At 37.6% G+C, this 17260-nt stretch overlaps 2 protein-coding genes and 1 pseudogene across 3 annotated transcripts; 2 read left to right on the forward strand and 1 right to left on the reverse strand.

The window, feature by feature from the left end:
- Nucleotides 1–5769: 5769 nt before the first annotated feature.
- On the reverse strand, nucleotides 5770–6958 carry LOC101298099 (annotated as a pseudogene). The gene has a single exon (XR_184242.1). The product of XR_184242.1 is annotated as a polyubiquitin-like (transcript).
- A 2039-nt stretch (nucleotides 6959–8997) lies between these two features.
- On the forward strand, nucleotides 8998–11220 carry LOC101298398 (protein translation factor SUI1 homolog). Its single transcript, XM_004294299.1, has 5 exons — nucleotides 8998–9139; nucleotides 9575–9655; nucleotides 10426–10631; nucleotides 10716–10769; nucleotides 10871–11220. The coding sequence occupies exons 2-5, from the start codon at nucleotides 9619–9621 to the stop codon at nucleotides 10913–10915; spliced, it is 342 nt and encodes a 113-aa protein (XP_004294347.1). The 5' UTR covers nucleotides 8998–9139; nucleotides 9575–9618; the 3' UTR covers nucleotides 10916–11220.
- A 1933-nt stretch (nucleotides 11221–13153) lies between these two features.
- Nucleotides 13154–16152, forward strand: LOC101298688 (thiamine thiazole synthase 2, chloroplastic-like). Its single transcript, XM_004294300.1, has 3 exons — nucleotides 13154–13734; nucleotides 14352–14840; nucleotides 15786–16152. The coding sequence occupies exons 1-3, from the start codon at nucleotides 13303–13305 to the stop codon at nucleotides 15948–15950; spliced, it is 1086 nt and encodes a 361-aa protein (XP_004294348.1). The 5' UTR covers nucleotides 13154–13302; the 3' UTR covers nucleotides 15951–16152.
- The last annotated feature ends 1108 nt before the right edge of the window (nucleotides 16153–17260 follow it).

Here is a 17260-nt window from a genome sequence, read left to right on the forward strand (position 1 = left end):
TAATGGAAAAAAAATAATCCAAAAACATATAAACAAAAAAAAAGAAACATTGATGAAATTAGAAGTACTAAAATCAACAAGAACATAGGTGCATAGGTGCTAAATTACATCCCACTTTAAAAGTACTAAACATCCCACATTAAAAATTAACCCTCAAACAACAACTAAAAATATCCAAAATCACACAAGCAAAAAAAAAGAACATGAATGAAATTAAAAGTATTATTTTAGACTAAATTAAGTGTGGTTGAGTGCATTGTAACACCATGCAACCTAAAAAGTCAAGTATAAAATGAATAAAATCAAGTATTCTAATATTACGGGACGGGACGGGATTTTTCGGGATAGTCCCGTCCCGTTATGGTAATGTTAAAACGGGACGGGACGAGACGGGATTGCTATTTTCAAAACCTATCTCGTCCCGTCTCGCTAACTTTCGGGACGGGACCGGTACGGGATCGGGATTCCGGTACTAAGTGCCCAGCCTTAGGTAGGAGATTAGATTTCTAATTGTGATTTTTTTTTAATAATAGATGTTTGTTTTAGTCATTAAACATGCCTAAAATATTTGATGTGAAACATAAATTAATATGAGTGTGTATTAAGAGATTAGGGGTGTGTATTTAAAATTACTTCTTATTTTTACTTGGTAAAAATAAAAACATAAAAACAAAAACAAATCAAATAACATAAATTGTCCAAGCCTAACATCTGGGTTTTGGATGGCCTACTCTTTTCTCTCCAAATGTTCTTCGGGCTGAGGGCTCCGCGATGAAGGATGGCTTGCTTGCTGCTATAACTCCCTATAAGACTCAATCTTAATCAAGTTTAGTTGAAAGCCACCCGGCGTTAATCGTCTAATGTATCAAAGATGGTTACAATGTTCCTTGGCATATCAAGTCACTGGTTCGTAAAGCTTAAAATCTGATAAAGAGCATTTCAGCTATGTTTATTTCTCATGTCTTGCGGGAGGCCAACTTTCTCATGTCATTTGGTCTAGTGAACGATGAAGAAAAGGAAAAAGAAATATAAAAAAAAAAATAGTTTGCAGAATCACTGTAAATTCATGTAGGATTAGGATTCTTATGTAATTAAGAAATCCTATAATTATGGGTAGATTGTTTCCTATTAGAGTTAGATAAACTGTTCTTTTGTACTTATATATATACTCATATTGTGGGAGGAATAGCATCACTGAATTAACCATGTATTGAAGTATTATTTTAGACTTGGAATCAGAGCATGTTCAATCCTCTTGACTTGCTTTGCATCTTTGAATCCTGAATCCGAAAGAACCATCCAAATCTACCACCACAAACTCACCGTACCACCACTACCACCATTGAAATTGAACCATTAACGAATCCTTGAAGTTTCAAACCTAAATCATCACCAAACTATTGCACCACCATTGAAATCATGTATTACCACCGGCTCGAATTTAAACCCTAAAAAATCCGAAGTCCAATTCTTTACTCAGACCAATATCCCTAACCTTGTGAAAAAGCTTAAACATTCCTCAAAATGTTGTCTCTACCACTGATGGTACTCCAACTCTGGTTGCCGGAGAAGGTTTCATTGTATTTGATATCTTCACTCTTGAATCTGTCTTATTTGTTCCATCACTAGCTTATAACTGCCTATCTATTGGTCAAATTATTATAGCTCTTGCATGTGTTGCCACCTTTTATATATACGTCTTTTGTGTGCTTCAGGGCACTCGGACTCGGGGGATTTTTGGTTATGCTGTTAGAATGGAGGAATTATATTACATGGATATGATAGAGACTCGAGAAAAGCATAAGCATCTTTTAGGGCAATGAAGTTGAGAAGTCGAGAGTGCTAAAGGGAGTTCTGTGACTACGGCATCATCGTTTATGTCATCTAAACTACCATTATATGAAAACGTTGCAACCCCAATTGTAAACGATTCAGATAACGGAAGATTAGATGTCCTAGATGTCAATGTCATAGTCACACAACTTCTGCATCACTCTTGACTCCATTATCTTGATTTGCTTGTCCCAAATAATCTGCTTCTCTACGGTCCTTGTCATATCCAGGTAATGTAATTTTCCCATTCTAACACCAGCACCAAGAATCCATCGAGTCAGAATGTTCTGCAACACACATAAAGACGGATAGAATGTGACAATACATGCAAGGGCTAGAATAAGTGAGTATTAATTCACACCACATGTAGAAAATTATAAATGATGAGTAGTATAATTGAATTTACCCTGAATGGAAGACTATTGAAGTACCATATGAATAGTCTTTTTTTTTTTTGGGTACGAAAAATAGTCTTATATTCATGAGTGAGAATCTGAGTTCTACTTAGTCAAAAGACTAAGTTGTAAACTTGTAGCATTTGAGTTGTTATGTTATCTAAAAGAAAATATCCTCAAATTAATGAATCTTTTGAACAAATTACTCCTCGTCCTTTCCATTTAGTTGAAAATTTTCAGTAGCAATCACTAGAAAGTTATTAGATAACCACAGAAGAATTAATAATCTTTACGTAGAGACACTGCAACTAAAATATCTGATTATATGCTTGGAAGTTGGAACTGTATGTTCTGTACATTCTTAACGTTACATACTTGACAAAACAACTCCACCAATATCTATCATTATAGGATTTACCCAACAACTGTGTTTTGATGTAATTTTAAAGAGCTTTATCAGTGATTCAATATGCTATCGAGCTTTGTCATCCAAGTTTCATTCGTAAAATATCACTGCCACACAAATGGATGACACATTTTAACAAACAAAACATGTCACACCCCAATTTTCAAAGGATAATTTTCAAAAATTTGGGCATGATATAACTCACAAATCTTAATATCCCAAAATCTGCTCAACAATTTCCAAACTAAAATCAAATATTGGAAATGTAAATGTCAACAACTCATCAACCGAGTTAAACATTACATCTCCTTAATTACAACAACTTTAAAAGTCTAGTAAAAAAAAGTCGCTCACATGAGCTTAAAAACAAACTGCCATAATAAAATAAAATAAAGTGCACAGAAACTAAAATCCTGCCACTATGCCTCAGCCTCAACCCTGCTGATCATCACTTACAGATCTAACCCCTACACCATGAATTGGTGCACCAGGTTGTAAGCAACAAACCCGGTAAGCTAAAAAACTCGTATGAGTAACTCTAAAAAATAATCTCAACCCTACATCACATAAGATAAGACCGGTAATTCCTACTTTAGAACTTAGTTCAGGAATCGCCTCAAAACAATAAAATTCAAAAGAGAATAAATAATAAAACACAACAATTCACAAAACAATCAAAATCATAAGTGAATCCTAGCCTACAAAAATGATAGTTCAGAAATTCCACTAAAAATCACACAAATAAGATTAAAGAATCTCTTGCATTAAGCATAGTTCAGGAGATACCTAAAACAAAGAAGTTAAATGACAACAATTAAGAATAAAGTTAAAATCACATAACTAATACTTTTACAATATACATGTATCCATGAGTCCCAAATACCAATAAGGTATCTCCCATGACCTACAACAAACACATGTACCCATGAGTCTCAGATATTAATAAATACCTCTCATGACCTACAACAACAATTTATGTACCCAAGGGTCCCAGATACCTTAAGGTACCTCCCATGACCTACACTGACAGACGAACTAGAGCTCTATTCCTAACCGTAACCAATCACCCGGCCAAAGGCTTGGAACCCAGTTTGACTATCCAATATCAAATCACAAAATAATAATAGCATTATAACTGTAACCAATCACCCAATTAAAGGCTTGGAACCTGATTTAACTATCTACACAACATTTCACATAAGGGTAGAATCATCATAACCGTAACCAATCACCCGATTAAAGGCTTGGAACCCAGTTTGACTATCTAAACCATAAATCACAATATAATAAAATCAACATCAACAACCCAGAAGCACATCATAAAATTATATCCTTCCACATAGATATATTTATATGCACAAGACATAGTTATTCCCACAAGAATAACATATCAAGAACCAAAAATATTATAATTTCATGAACCTTAAAAATAATCATATAATAGGAAAACTTGTTTGATCTTACCTATGAGCCGTTGGCGATCAAGCTCATATATTTTAAAACAACCAAAAATAAAATTTTTGAATTAAAATCATCATAATCATCAACAATAATCATCATCATAATTCATTATCATTTTATCATCATAAACCTTATCATCATCACCATCATCATCATAATAATCATTATCATCAACATAATAATTATCATAATCATCATCATAAACCTTATCATCATCACCATCATCATCATAATAATCATTATCATAATCATCATAATTCATCAATAATTGGTTTCAAGTGGACCTTTGTGAGATGTTACTCACCTATATATATTCCCGCTACGTCTTCACTAAAAACACAACCAAAAGAGCCAAGCCAAACACACCTCACAATCACCTAAAATTACACAATTAATTATCTTAGTAACCAAAGTACTTATAGGATAACAAAACACCATTAACTAAACCTTAGCCCAAGGGAGGATAACTTTCCAAGGTCGTCATACTTAACGACTCAATAAAGCTGCCTCTAATCCTCTAAACCTAAACTCAAACCTCACACAAGCCTAAGATTAAACTTAATGTCCTAACATGCAATTCTTGCTTACAACCTAAAATTTCCACAACTCAATAAGTTCATAATAACAAGAGCTAGCTAACACCGAAACCTAAAGCTAGGAAATTGCCGAACGCACTGCCACACGCCACCACAGGCGGCGGCGAGTGGGCCCCACGCGCCACCCCAACAACTTCAAAATCTGGACAAACTTCCAACAGCAAACTAGTAAATTGAAGCAAGGGGAGCATCTTTTATACCTGAAGGTTGAACTCATTTGGTCTGAATCGACCGGAAAACGGCTCGAAGCACCAACCAGAATTCAAAAACCAAACCTGTAAATCCGGTGCCCAAACTAGCTCTTTAGGTCACCAAAGGGGTATAAACATCTCTAGAAGAGAGAGGAGAGCAAGACTCACCTAAACTTGGCCGGAATCGCCGTCGAAATCGCCGGCTTTCCGGCAGAACAGCAGCAGCTCCGCCGCTTCGTGGCGGCTTCCAGGCGGCGAGACGGCGAGCGGGACTGCTCCAGAAATGGAGAGGACGGCTATAGGAGTTGAACAGGACCGGTGGCATCCAATTTGGTGGCCGGATGAGAGAGAACTCGACCAGAGAAGAGAGAGAGTTCAGGAGCGTTGAGAGAGAGAGAGAAGTAAGCTGATTTTTGTTAGGGTTTCCAAAATAACCCACACACATTTTTCTACTTATACACTTTCCAAACCCGGAAACTAACTTCCTCTGACCATAACTTTCTCATACGGCATCCCTTTCAAGCGTGCCGCAATGTCTATGAACTCGTATCGACAAACTCTACAACTTTCAAGAAGGAAGTTTCTTGAGAAATCCAACAGATTAGAAAGTCAACTCTTGACTTTCAAAACCATAAAACCGTTTCAGGTAATTTATGCATCCGAACGCTTCCGCTCTTCCTTCGAACCTCAAAACACACTAACTTCTAACTCGAAAACTCCCAAATAATATTAGAAACTAATATCAAATTTCTAGGGTATTACAAAACATGCACATAGATTAAATTCTACGCCCCATATAAATAAGTACAGAAACAGATCATATGGTAATAAGCAAAAGGAACTAGGTTTGAGCTACCCATAGGGCATTTAAAGAGTGAAATCAGAAAAATTAAAGGACCAAATTTTACTTATGATCAGACAAGGATGACAATTCAAAAACCACCACAGAGGCGAAGGACAAGGTGAAGGGTGAACTCCTTCTGAATGTTGTAATTTATAAGAGTCCTCCCATCCTCAAGCTGCTTTCCAGCGAATATGAGCCTTTGCTGGTCCAGAGGGATGCTCCTTGTCCTGAATCTTAGCTTTCACATTGTCAATTGTATCTGAACTCTCTACCTCCAATGTTATGGTCTTTCTTGTCAACGTTTTGACAATGATTTGCATACCACCGCGCAGACGAAGCACTAATTGCAGAGTGGACTCCTTTTGAATATTATAGTCAGCAAGTGTCCTTCCATCCTCAAGCTGCTTGCCTGCAAAAATCAACCTTTGTTGGTCTGGGGGAATACCCTCCTTGTCTTGAATTTTAGCTTTCACATTATCAATGGTGTCAGAGCTTTCGACTTCCACAATGATGGTTTTGCCAGTAAGGGTCTTGACAAAGATTTGCATGCCACCACAAAGACGCAACACCAAGTGAAGAGTTGATTCCTTCTGGATGTTGTAATCTGCAAGAGTGTGACCATCCTCTAGCTGTTTCCCTGCAAAAATGAGCCTCTGCTGGTCTGGAGGAATGCCCTCCTTGTCCTGAATCTTTGCCTTGACATTATCAATTGTATCGGAACTCTCAACCTCCAAAGTGATTGTCTTACCGGTGAGGGTCTTAACAAAGATTTGCATGCCACCACGGAGCCTGAGCACCAGGTGAAGAGTAGATTCCTTTTAGATATTGTAGTCAGCCAAGGCACGGCCATCCTCAAGCTGCTTCCCAGCAAAGATAAGTCTCTGCTGGTCTGGTGGGATACCTTCTTTATCTTGGATCTTTGCCTTCACGTTGTCAATGGTGTCAAAACTCTCAACCTCCAAGGTTATGGTTTTCGCAATGAGAGTCTTCACAAAGATTTGCATACCACCGCGGAGTCTGAGAACCAGGTGAAGAGTCGATTCCTTTTGAATATTGTAGTCAACAAGGGTGTGTCCATCCTCAAGCTGCTTACCAGCAAAAATCAGCCTTTGTTGGTCCGGGGGGATGCCTTCCTTGTCGTGGATTTTGGCTTTGACATTATCAATGGTGTCAGAGCTTTCAACCTCAAGGGTGATGGTCTTGCCAGTGAGAGTCTTGACGAAGATCTGCATATGTTCGCACAGATAACAATGAACAAATTAAAAGGCATTCCAACTAACAAAATGGAGCCCAAAGGAAATAATTGATAGACCCAAGTTTCACTTCAGGCAAGTCTAACAATTCGATACAGATCTGAATTCTAGCCAAACAATAAAAAGAAACACACACCAAAACACCGAGCCCTAATCAAACTCTTATCAATCAAATCTCAGAAACAAATAGACAAGATTACAGTATATAATCACATTTTATAACAACCAAAAGGACCTAATTATAAACCACAGTTATAAATTTCATCAAAATAGATAAAAAAGAAACAACTGTATCCCCTAATTGCAGCACAAATAACACTATCCCCAAATCAGCTCAACAAGAAAACCCACCTTGGTGTTAATAATGGCCAAACAAAAATCAAATTGGTCGTTAAAAGCAAAGTAATCTTATACAGATAAACAGAATTGGGTATATGCCTTAAGAAAAATAATAATTTCACACACAATCAAACAACAACAACAACAACATGGAACTTTTGTCCAAATAAAATTGCAAATTACCTCATACGAAACCCTAAATAATATTTAAGTGAAAAAATTCAAAATTTCAGGATCTAAGCACACAAAGTCTTGGTGCCCAAACGGAATCGAAATTAAACTCGGTTGTGGTATTCTAATAAACCATAGAATCGCTTAACTAACGGATTGATAAGAAAATCAAGGAATTCAAAAAGATCAATAATCAAGTTGAATCGGATACAGATCGTAAGTAAACAACGAAGATAATTTAAAAACAAAAGGTGAGGATCAAAAAGACGAACCTTGGTGATCGGAGAGAGAGGTATGACAAAACCTAGAACAAATTGCTTTATGTATCTGAATTCTGAATGATGAAGGGGCGTCGAATGGGAGTGGGGCTTTATATATAGGGCCAATTGGTCCACTTAATCACGAAACATTGAAGTAGTCAGCCAATGGGTCGTTGCCAAGTGTTAAGACTAATCGCTTTTTCCTGGCTTGCACGTCAGGATTAAGATTTTATTTATTTAGAAAATCCTAGTATTAATCAAATTCATCTGTATCAACTCAGAAGGAAAGGAATCTGAGGTTGTGGGATGATAAAGGTATGTTCTCTTAGTTAATTGGTTTATCAGACTAGGAGTTACGTTTTATTACTTCATTTAGTTCGACCTAAGGTTGTCGTAAGTGGGAAGGTGTTGAAACTTTGGGGTCCTTCACCAGCTGCATGGTTGAAAGCAAATTTGGATGGTGCCTTTTGATGGTTTTACAAAAAGTAGTGGTGTTGGTGTGGTAATTAGAGATCATAAAGGTCTCATTGTTGGGGGAGTCTGTTACCGGTTTACAAACATGCCTACACCGGAATTGGTAGAAGTAGTGGCAGGTCGTGCTGCTTGTGACAACATAGTTTCATCTTAATAAATAAACAATAGTAGATATGTCATGAGAAGATTACGATTCCAAATACAATGAGTAAGATCCAATTTCAAGTGGGGGTTTGTAGCCTCGTAATTGCATGCCCAACGTTGTGCATGTTACAAGCAAGGACATCGATTTCAACATTTTAATCAAACAAAAAATGCGGAGTAATACTCTACTAGAACCACAAACTATATCGTTCAATCTTAGTATAAATAGATCATGATTACTAATTTTTTTTTTTCCAATTCTTTCCCTGCAAGAGTAATATCATAGTCCCATATGTCTTTTTAATTTTATTCATGGACCATTCTACCATATCAAAGATTCAAAGGTGACAAAACAACTGGAGTGCGCTCATCATAGCCATCCATGGTGTTGGAATTTCCTTTCAAATTGAGAACAACTTTCTACGTTTTAGATTCGTTTTTATCCTTTTTCATAGGCCCAATTTCCTGTTAGGCCCAAATGCTTTAGACATCTGTCCCAACCAAACGTAACCAACACCGTCCACGGGAGCGCGTCAAGTGCGGAACCGAACCCTGAGCTAATCCGAAGTCCACGTTCACCTCTTTATACTTTAATTTTTATTTAAAATCATAATATCCTTCTCTGCCAAAGTTCCAATTCACTTTCTCTCTTCCAAGTTCCAGAGCTCCTTACTTTCTAGTAAGAGAGAGAGAGAGAGAGAGAGAGAGTCCGTAGAGCTCAGCTTCCTTAATCTTCTCCTAGCCGATTGCAAAACCCTAATCATCCGATCAGGTACCCCTAAACCCCTGATTTGATTTCCTCGATTTTTCTCTGTTTCTAGGGTTTTTATGGTTAGAATTCTGCTATGAGTTTTTAGTACTTTTTATTCTTGAATCGTAGTTTCGTTTTTCTGAATTGAAACTTTTGGAAAACACAGCAATACTAGGACGATTTTATTTTTAATGATGATGATGTTGTTGAAATTTTATAAAACCAATCTGACAAAACTGAACTGTTTTTATTTAATAAAAGAATTATTGATTTAATATGAAAAAAAGTGGTGTCTTTTCTGTTGTGTTCTTGGATGATGTACGCTTTTGTTGATTAAGTCTGTAAATTTAGGAGCGAATTATGTATCGGTTACGAATTACTGTATATTATATCATAAGATATTATCTTGAATTTTCATATGCTGAGTTGGATTTTCTTTTTCCTAATTTGTTCCAGATTTGAGCTTTCTGGTTAGGAGGCCCGAAAAGCAAACAATTTTCATGTCTGAGCTCGACGTCCAGATTCCTACTGCCTTCGGTATGTTTTGTGTTGCTCTTAAATCACTTGTGTGATTACGGTCTTGCAGGGATGGTTGTGATTATTTATATGAATTTATTATGGGATGTTGTTTCATGGCTTTGGTTCTTGACGCCTAGGTTAGTCTGAAAAATTATATGTCTGATGGATCGTTTTTAGGTCATTATTCAAGTCTGGTGATGGGTCTCAATTTTGATCATTTGGTTTCTGATGACTATCAATGCACGCTTTCTTGATAGTTGTGATGATTTGGTTTGGTGGTTACTTTCATGAATGGCTGCTTGTTCATTTGTTGGAGCATGCAAAAAATCAAATGAATTCAACCTTGGACCAGTGTATATGTTTGTTGGATTTCTACTGGTTGAACACTGCATTTCAGTATTTAAGCAATTAGGTTTTTCTCACCTGCCTATGTTGCTACTCAGCCCACCATGTTGCTCTTAATGTTTCTTCATTGTGTCATGAGATTATCATTTGTGGCCTGATGCATATAGAAAATTTGCAAGTGCTATTTGAAAAACTACTGCTACTGAATCTAGTTATACTATAAAGAGTGCTGGAGTCTGTTTTTGACATCCTCACATCATACTAGACAACTGATTGTTAAATGCATTAACTGTTGAAATGCCAGCATGTTGACAACTATTTAGAATTTATTTTTTATTTCTTAAAAATGTATTGCAATTTATAGGTTCATACCTGTGCTTCCTTGTCTCTCCCATCTTCTTCCCCTCCTCGTACAAATCTAATTGGACATGTCTTACATTCAGATCCCTTTGCTGAGGCAAATGCTGAGGACTCAGGTGCTGGGACAAAAGAGTATGTGCACATCCGTGTACAGCAAAGGAACGGCAGAAAAAGCCTGACAACTGTGCAGGGACTAAAGAAGGATTTTAGCTACAACAAGATACTCAAGGACCTCAAGAAGGAGTTTTGCTGCAATGGTACTGTCGTCCAGGACCCTGAACTAGGGCAGGTGTGTATTCAATGCTAAAAGTTAATAATTTGATTTCCATTAATAAGTCTTTGGTGTTTATATATATTTTGCTTCTTTCTATAGGTCATTCAACTTCAAGGTGATCAGAGAAAGAATGTTTCTTCCTTCCTAGTCCAGGTATGAATGCACTTTGATTGTTTCAACGTGAACATCTAAATTCTAGTAGAGGGTCTTAAATTGTTGCAATTCTAGGCCCTTATTCTTATATTTTTCCACAGGCTGGCATCGTGAAGAAAGACAACATCAAAATTCATGGTTTCTGAGGTCTGGTCCAGCTACTAAAGTATCCGAATATTGCATCTCCTCGTACTGTTGGTGCAGGGCGTATTATGTGACTAGTTATCTGAACAGTATATCATCTATAAGTCTGCTATGTGTATTGGGTATGTGCCGTGTTTGATGTTTCTAAGCAACTTTGTAATGTGGGATGACAATCGGACGTATGGAAACAACTTGTGTTTGTCTTGATTTCGCCTGCAATTTCGATTCCAATAAAGATGTTATACATGTTTCTCTAGCACGGTCTTTTTCTGATAGTTTATGTTATTATATTTATTATTTTCCTTATTATTATAAGAAAAGGGATATGACGGGGGTTGATGATCTTGTAGTAGTCTGTCTGGGATAGTGATTGTGGGGTGCAATGACTGCAATATGCTAGTTCTTTTGACCTCACAACCCTGGTGACCCTGATCGAAACTGATTTCTCATGGAAAGTGAGTAAAATGTGCAACGAGACTTTTTTTGTTTTCAAAGTGGCTTTAACTAGACTAGGTATGGCAAGAAATTAAATTACACAGTTTATGAGTATTATTCTCAAGAGGTTTTCTTGAGCTTTCTCGGCTTTTTGCCTGCTTCAGTACTCGTGTTGAGATTCTACACAATTTTTAGATTAAGCATTTTTTCGACCAGGGTTTTTAGACCAACCTTGACTCGTGTTTTTTAACCAGCTCGAGAATTTTTGTGTTTGAAAACAGTTCATATGAAATGGAAATTTCTCTCGACACAGAGGAAATCATCATTTGATCTGGGGTCGGGCCTTGTTTGGCTAAACGGGGGGTCCAAAGAGGAAATCATCGACGCAGATCCTCCCTAGGCAAAGATATTATTTCTGAATTTAAGTCTGAGCTTTCTCTCATTTGTCACTGATAGTGGCAAGTGAGCTCTGTATTAAACGTTATCGAGAGTGGGGCCCACGCATGAAAAGATCCGAAGCTCCGTGACAGTGAAGTACACTGTGGACTGCTTCATGTGTGCCACTTGTGGCAGAGACGGATAACTATTCCCCCGCTACTTCTTCTTCTTAATTTCTTGTTTCTTATCAAGTCACGTGACCGAGAGCAGTATATACATCTTGTAAAAACCAAGACGACATTTATTTTTTATTTTTTTTTATCGGAGACGACATTAATTCTGTGTATTCTTATTTCATGAAAATCTTATATAATAAAAGTCAATTATCTTCTTCTTTTTTTGAGAAAAAATGAAGCTTTATTCAATTCATACATGCAAGTACAAATGACATAAGTGCGGGAAAGTCAACAATGAGTCCATGACAATATAATCTAATTAGAAAATCATGATCAAAATCGCATATTCGCTACATGCAATCTTCATAAAAATACATATTTATAACCGAAAGCGGAAGAAATGGAAAAATGTCATCACTTTCTTCTCAAACCTAATCTAAAGTTTATTTCATTAAAATCTTACTTGAATAAACTCTAGTATGACAAAACTCTGAATCGATGAAAGAGTACCACACTACCACCTACTAAAAGTGTAATGCAACTATTTGTAACATAAATGATCATGAAGTTGGGCTTGATTACACAAGGCCCATTTGTTCTTTCGAACCAAAATCAATGATGTAAAAAACTATTCCTAATCAACTACGAGCAACCAACAATATCTCCCACTTCCCGAAACAGAAGGGTCGATTATTTGACTTGCTTCACAAGAGAGATGTGAAATAACCTTCTGAATCTTGTTGCAACTGCTCCTCCTCCACTAATGCCAAAATTTGAAGACTACATATCACATGGTATCTCTAAAATCATGAGATACATACTTTCGTTATGATTTTTAATTTCAAAACAAGTCAGAAAGTTATATCTATTATAGACGACTAAAATTCAGTAATCAACACCAACTAAAAATTTTCTATAGATATTCGTTGTAAATAGAGATTCACTCTCACGAACACCTATTAACCAAATTTCTTTTATCAACTTAGAGCGTTTGACGATCTCTTAGTAAATAGACCATAGTTTTTTAAAAATAGAAATGAATTTGCTTGTTTAAATTTGGATTCTCAAAAAATAAAAAATAAAAAGGGGGAAAAATTGTTGTCGTCACACAAGTCACGTGACCAGAACCATATACGGATACACACGAAAAAGGTAACATAACGTCATAATACACAAAAAGTCGTACAAACTACAATCCAACAAATTCTAGATCCTTCATATCCTATCCTCACCTCACGCGTCCGTCCCCCCTCCCATTTCCCCAGATATTTGCTCTCCTCCCTCCACCTTAAATACACTCCTCTCCACTCTCCTCACTCCTCACTCTTCACTCTCATCTCCTCCTCCCCTTCCAAATCTTCACACAAAAAATCCTAATCCCAAATCTCTCTCCTACAAAAATGGCATCCATGGCTTCCACACTCGCCGCCTCCTCCCTCTCCACCAAGCTCCACAAGCCATCTCTCCTCGACACCTCCTCCTCCTTCCACGGCGCTCCCCTCGCCCGCGTCCAGCCCCTCAAGGCCGCCTCCTCCTCCAACGGCCACGGCCTCTCCGTCTCCATGTCCGCCTCCACCAACGCCTACGATCTCTCCAACTTCAAGTTCGAGCCTATCAAGGAGTCCATCGTCTCCCGCGAGATGACCCGCCGCTACATGACTGACATGATCACCTACGCTGACACCGACGTCGTCGTCGTCGGCGCCGGCTCTGCGGGGCTTTCCTGCGCGTACGAGCTCAGCAAGAACCCCGATGTGCAGGTTGCGATCATTGAGCAGTCCGTCAGCCCCGGAGGCGGCGCGTGGCTCGGTGGCCAGCTCTTCTCCGCCATGGTATTGTAACGCTTTCCTTTTAATCTGGATTTCTGGTTTTCGAAATGTTGTTTATCTGGAAACTGGATATGACACGTGTTTGCATGCCTGATTTTACGAATTATCCTCTAGATTATGATATTGTTTTTTTTTTTTTTGGCAAAATTTTGAATATATATAGCTGATAATGCCATAATGGGTTAGGAATTTCAATTAAAATTTAAAATTTATATGATTGATTTGTAGTTTGATAAATTATGGAGTGTACACAAAGTTTAGCAGATTTTTTTTTTTTTTATCAAACAAACAACTGAAATACTACTACAGGGAAGACTGATGCCACTAGACCAAATGGTACTGGGTCAAAGTTTAGCAGATTAGTTTGATCAGATCCATGCAAAAACTTAATTTTATAATAACAGTGATTTGTATTGTTAGCATAGAGATATAAAATTTCTTAGTTTTCCACAGAAAAAAAAATGAAGGGTGGAAAGTTCCTTAATATTTATGTCAAAACTGTTTCCATACCCCTGAGTAATTAGTTGTTTTGCTAGCCTAAATGTGTTCATTGTGTAATTGGTAGTTTTCTCCGAATATATACTGTAACTAAATTAAAAGTTCACTTCTTGTATTAATAGGTTGTGAGGAAACCAGCACATCACTTCCTCAGTGAGTTGGGCATTGACTACGACGAGAAGGATGACTACGTCGTCATCAAGCATGCTGCCCTGTTCACCTCGACCATCATGAGCAAGCTCCTTGCTCGGCCCAATGTGAAACTCTTCAACGCCGTAGCGGCTGAGGATTTGATCATCAAGGGTGGGAGAGTTGGCGGTGTTGTCACCAACTGGTCCTTGGTCTCCCAAAACCATGACACACAGTCATGCATGGACCCCAACGTTATGGAAGCCAAGGTGGTGGTTAGCTCATGCGGTCACGATGGCCCCATGGGAGCCACCGGTGTGAAGAGGTTGAGGAGTGTTGGAATGATTGACAGCGTGCCTGGGATGAAGGCCTTGGACATGAATGCAGCTGAGGATGCCATTGTGAAGCTAACCAGGGAAATCGTGCCTGGAATGATTGTTACTGGCATGGAAGTTGCTGAGATTGATGGATCTCCAAGAATGGTATATTTCTTCTCAATGATCTTTTTATGTTCCTTGTTATGTGCTCTCTTTATGTTGGGCAATTATTAGTGCTAAGCTTTACTGCTTTTGCATATATCTAATGTTTGATTTCTGGACCATTTTAGATAAACAAATTAGGTACCATTGTCTTGGATGACTTTGGCCATCTCCCCAAAATTGCTTGATTTGTTTATTTTTCTTTTTTCTTTGTGTGTCCTTTTTTGCCATAAATTTGGACAAGTTAGAACCCATTAAGAATTAAATTTGCATGATTTTTTGGTTTAGGGTCTTTCAGCAAGTTGCTATGTATAGAAAATTGTGATATGACAGTGAGTGCATATATTTTGGGGTAGCAGGTGGTTTTAGCAATGCAAAAGGTCTCTTTATGATACCAATGTCATAGTACTGCTACCTAGTGTAATTTTGATTATGTGCACTCTGACCAAACTGAGTGTGATTTCACTCCTACACTATAGTGGATACTGCTGTGAGTGTTTTGAGAATGTGCCAATAATACTCCCTCTTTGATAGTGTTACCATGGAAATATATGTCCTTTCAATCATGAAAGGTGGAGTAGACCCACACTAATATCGCACCCTCAATAATAGAAGCTAGGATCCCAAAAACCATTTTGATTGCTTACCTTTCCTAATCCATAAAATAAAATCCCTTTATTGGAGGGAGGAAATTTCCACTCTGTTTTGTTCCTGTTGTATTATGCACTTGGTTATACTTGATTACAAGACTAAGAAGCAAGACTCTGTTTATACTTGTATTATGCACTTGGTTATACTTGCAGACTCTGTTTTGTTCCTTGTTTTGTTTTTGCCTTCTTTGTTTTCGAAAGGGTTCCATTACATTACTTGATTGTGGTCCTTGGGTGTGGGGTGTGGGCGTGACTATGACCAATACTAATTGCATTTTGGGCATTATTGGTGTCGCAGGGACCTACATTTGGAGCTATGATGATCTCGGGGCAAAAGGCTGCCCACTTGGCACTCAAGGCACTAGGCCTTCCCAATGCTCTTGATGGATCATATGTTGGAGGCATCCAACCAGAGCTGATCTTAGCTGCTGCAGAATCTGCTTCTGAGATTGCAGATGCTTAATTGTGCCGTTGTAGTAGATGATGATGTTTCAATAAAACTGGGGAAACAAAATCGAGCAGGAACTAGTAGCGATTAGGAGCAAGTAAATGGTGGCCAGTGATGATGGTGTGTGGATGTGACTGGTAAATTTTGTTAATAATGTGGTTGTACTTGTGATCACTCTGTTGGAATGAAAATCACAGCATGTCTTGCTTTCTGTGGCTCTGTATCTTGTTTGGTTTCTTCTTTGGAGTCGAATTCCTAGTAAATTGCATTTTCCCCTGTTTACATTCCCTTATCCTGTAGGGTGTGTTTGGTTTTGAGTTATTGGCTGGCTTACCATTTAAGTTGGTAAGAGCTGATTTCATATTCTATATCTATGAAGTTCATAATATGAACCTGCAGAGCTTGCATGCCTGTGTAGCTGCTGAGTGGCCCGAATTCAGAATTTAGGTGCAGCTAATATCAATTCCTGTTTTTGATTTGGTGTCTGCCAGTGTTGTAGCGTTGTAGCAACTGATAACAATAGGAGATGATTTGAAATTTTGTTCGGTTTTAAAGAATTTTGAGAATACAAGGGTATATATGATTAAAAAAAAAATATCAAGAACACAATAAAAGATGACTCAAAGTTCAGATAGTAGATTGAATTTAATCTTAAAAATAAAAATCTAACAATTCCTTTCCTCAGGCCAAAGCAAACCTAAGGACACCATCGTCCGAAATCTTATTTAGGAAGATCTAAGGCCATGTTTGTTTCATGGAATCAAATAGTGGGAAAGAAAAGTTATTATTTTCTTGTGTTTGGAAACCTAAGGAAAATAGGGGGAAAGGAAATTGGTTCTCAGTAGGAAAATAGATGGGAAAGTTGTTCCCTTCACCCAACCAAATGAATCACTTTCTCTCCCAATTTCTTGTAATTATTACACCATTTTTTTTTATTAAATTGACCCCATTAAGTTAGTGTTTACCATTTTTAACCACATGTTTTTTAAAAAAATTATAGGATTTTGTTTCCTTTCCTTATGAGTACCAAACACTTGAAAGGAAAATAAATAGGAATTATAATTTTCCATGTTAATGGAAAATGCAAAGAATTTGGTTCCTTTCCCTTCCTTTCTATGAAACAAACGAGGATGCCGTCAGGGAAACGAGAAGGACGAAGATTGCTGAAATCAAATCTGCTATCCAGTGGGATCCACTTTTGGGGGCTTGAATGGACCACCTCCTTACCGTTATAGGTATCAAGATCGTACAAGAATTCACACAGCTCCAGATAACATGTTTCATTCAAGGCGTCCACATCGAGATCACTCAAGTCAATGGCGGAG

Source organism: Fragaria vesca, linkage group LG3 (genome assembly GCF_000184155.1).
Source record: "Fragaria vesca subsp. vesca linkage group LG3, FraVesHawaii_1.0, whole genome shotgun sequence".
Taxonomy (NCBI): domain Eukaryota; kingdom Viridiplantae; phylum Streptophyta; class Magnoliopsida; order Rosales; family Rosaceae; genus Fragaria; species Fragaria vesca.

Excerpts from the sequence above, each read along its gene's own strand:
- LOC101298398 (XM_004294299.1), top strand. The coding sequence starts at position 9,619 with ATGTCTGAGCTCGACGTCCAGATTCCTACTGCCTTCG. Across the intron at positions 9,656-10,425 it reads CCAGATTCCTACTGCCTTCG|ATCCCTTTGCTGAGGCAAAT; the intron begins GTATGTTTTGTG and ends TCTTACATTCAG. Across the intron at positions 10,632-10,715 it reads AGGACCCTGAACTAGGGCAG|GTCATTCAACTTCAAGGTGA; the intron begins GTGTGTATTCAA and ends TTCTTTCTATAG.
- LOC101298688 (XM_004294300.1), top strand. The coding sequence starts at position 13,303 with ATGGCATCCATGGCTTCCACACTCGCCGCCTCCTCCCTCTCCACCAAG. Across the intron at positions 13,735-14,351 it reads GCCAGCTCTTCTCCGCCATG|GTTGTGAGGAAACCAGCACA; the intron begins GTATTGTAACGC and ends TTGTATTAATAG. Across the intron at positions 14,841-15,785 it reads TTGATGGATCTCCAAGAATG|GGACCTACATTTGGAGCTAT; the intron begins GTATATTTCTTC and ends TTGGTGTCGCAG.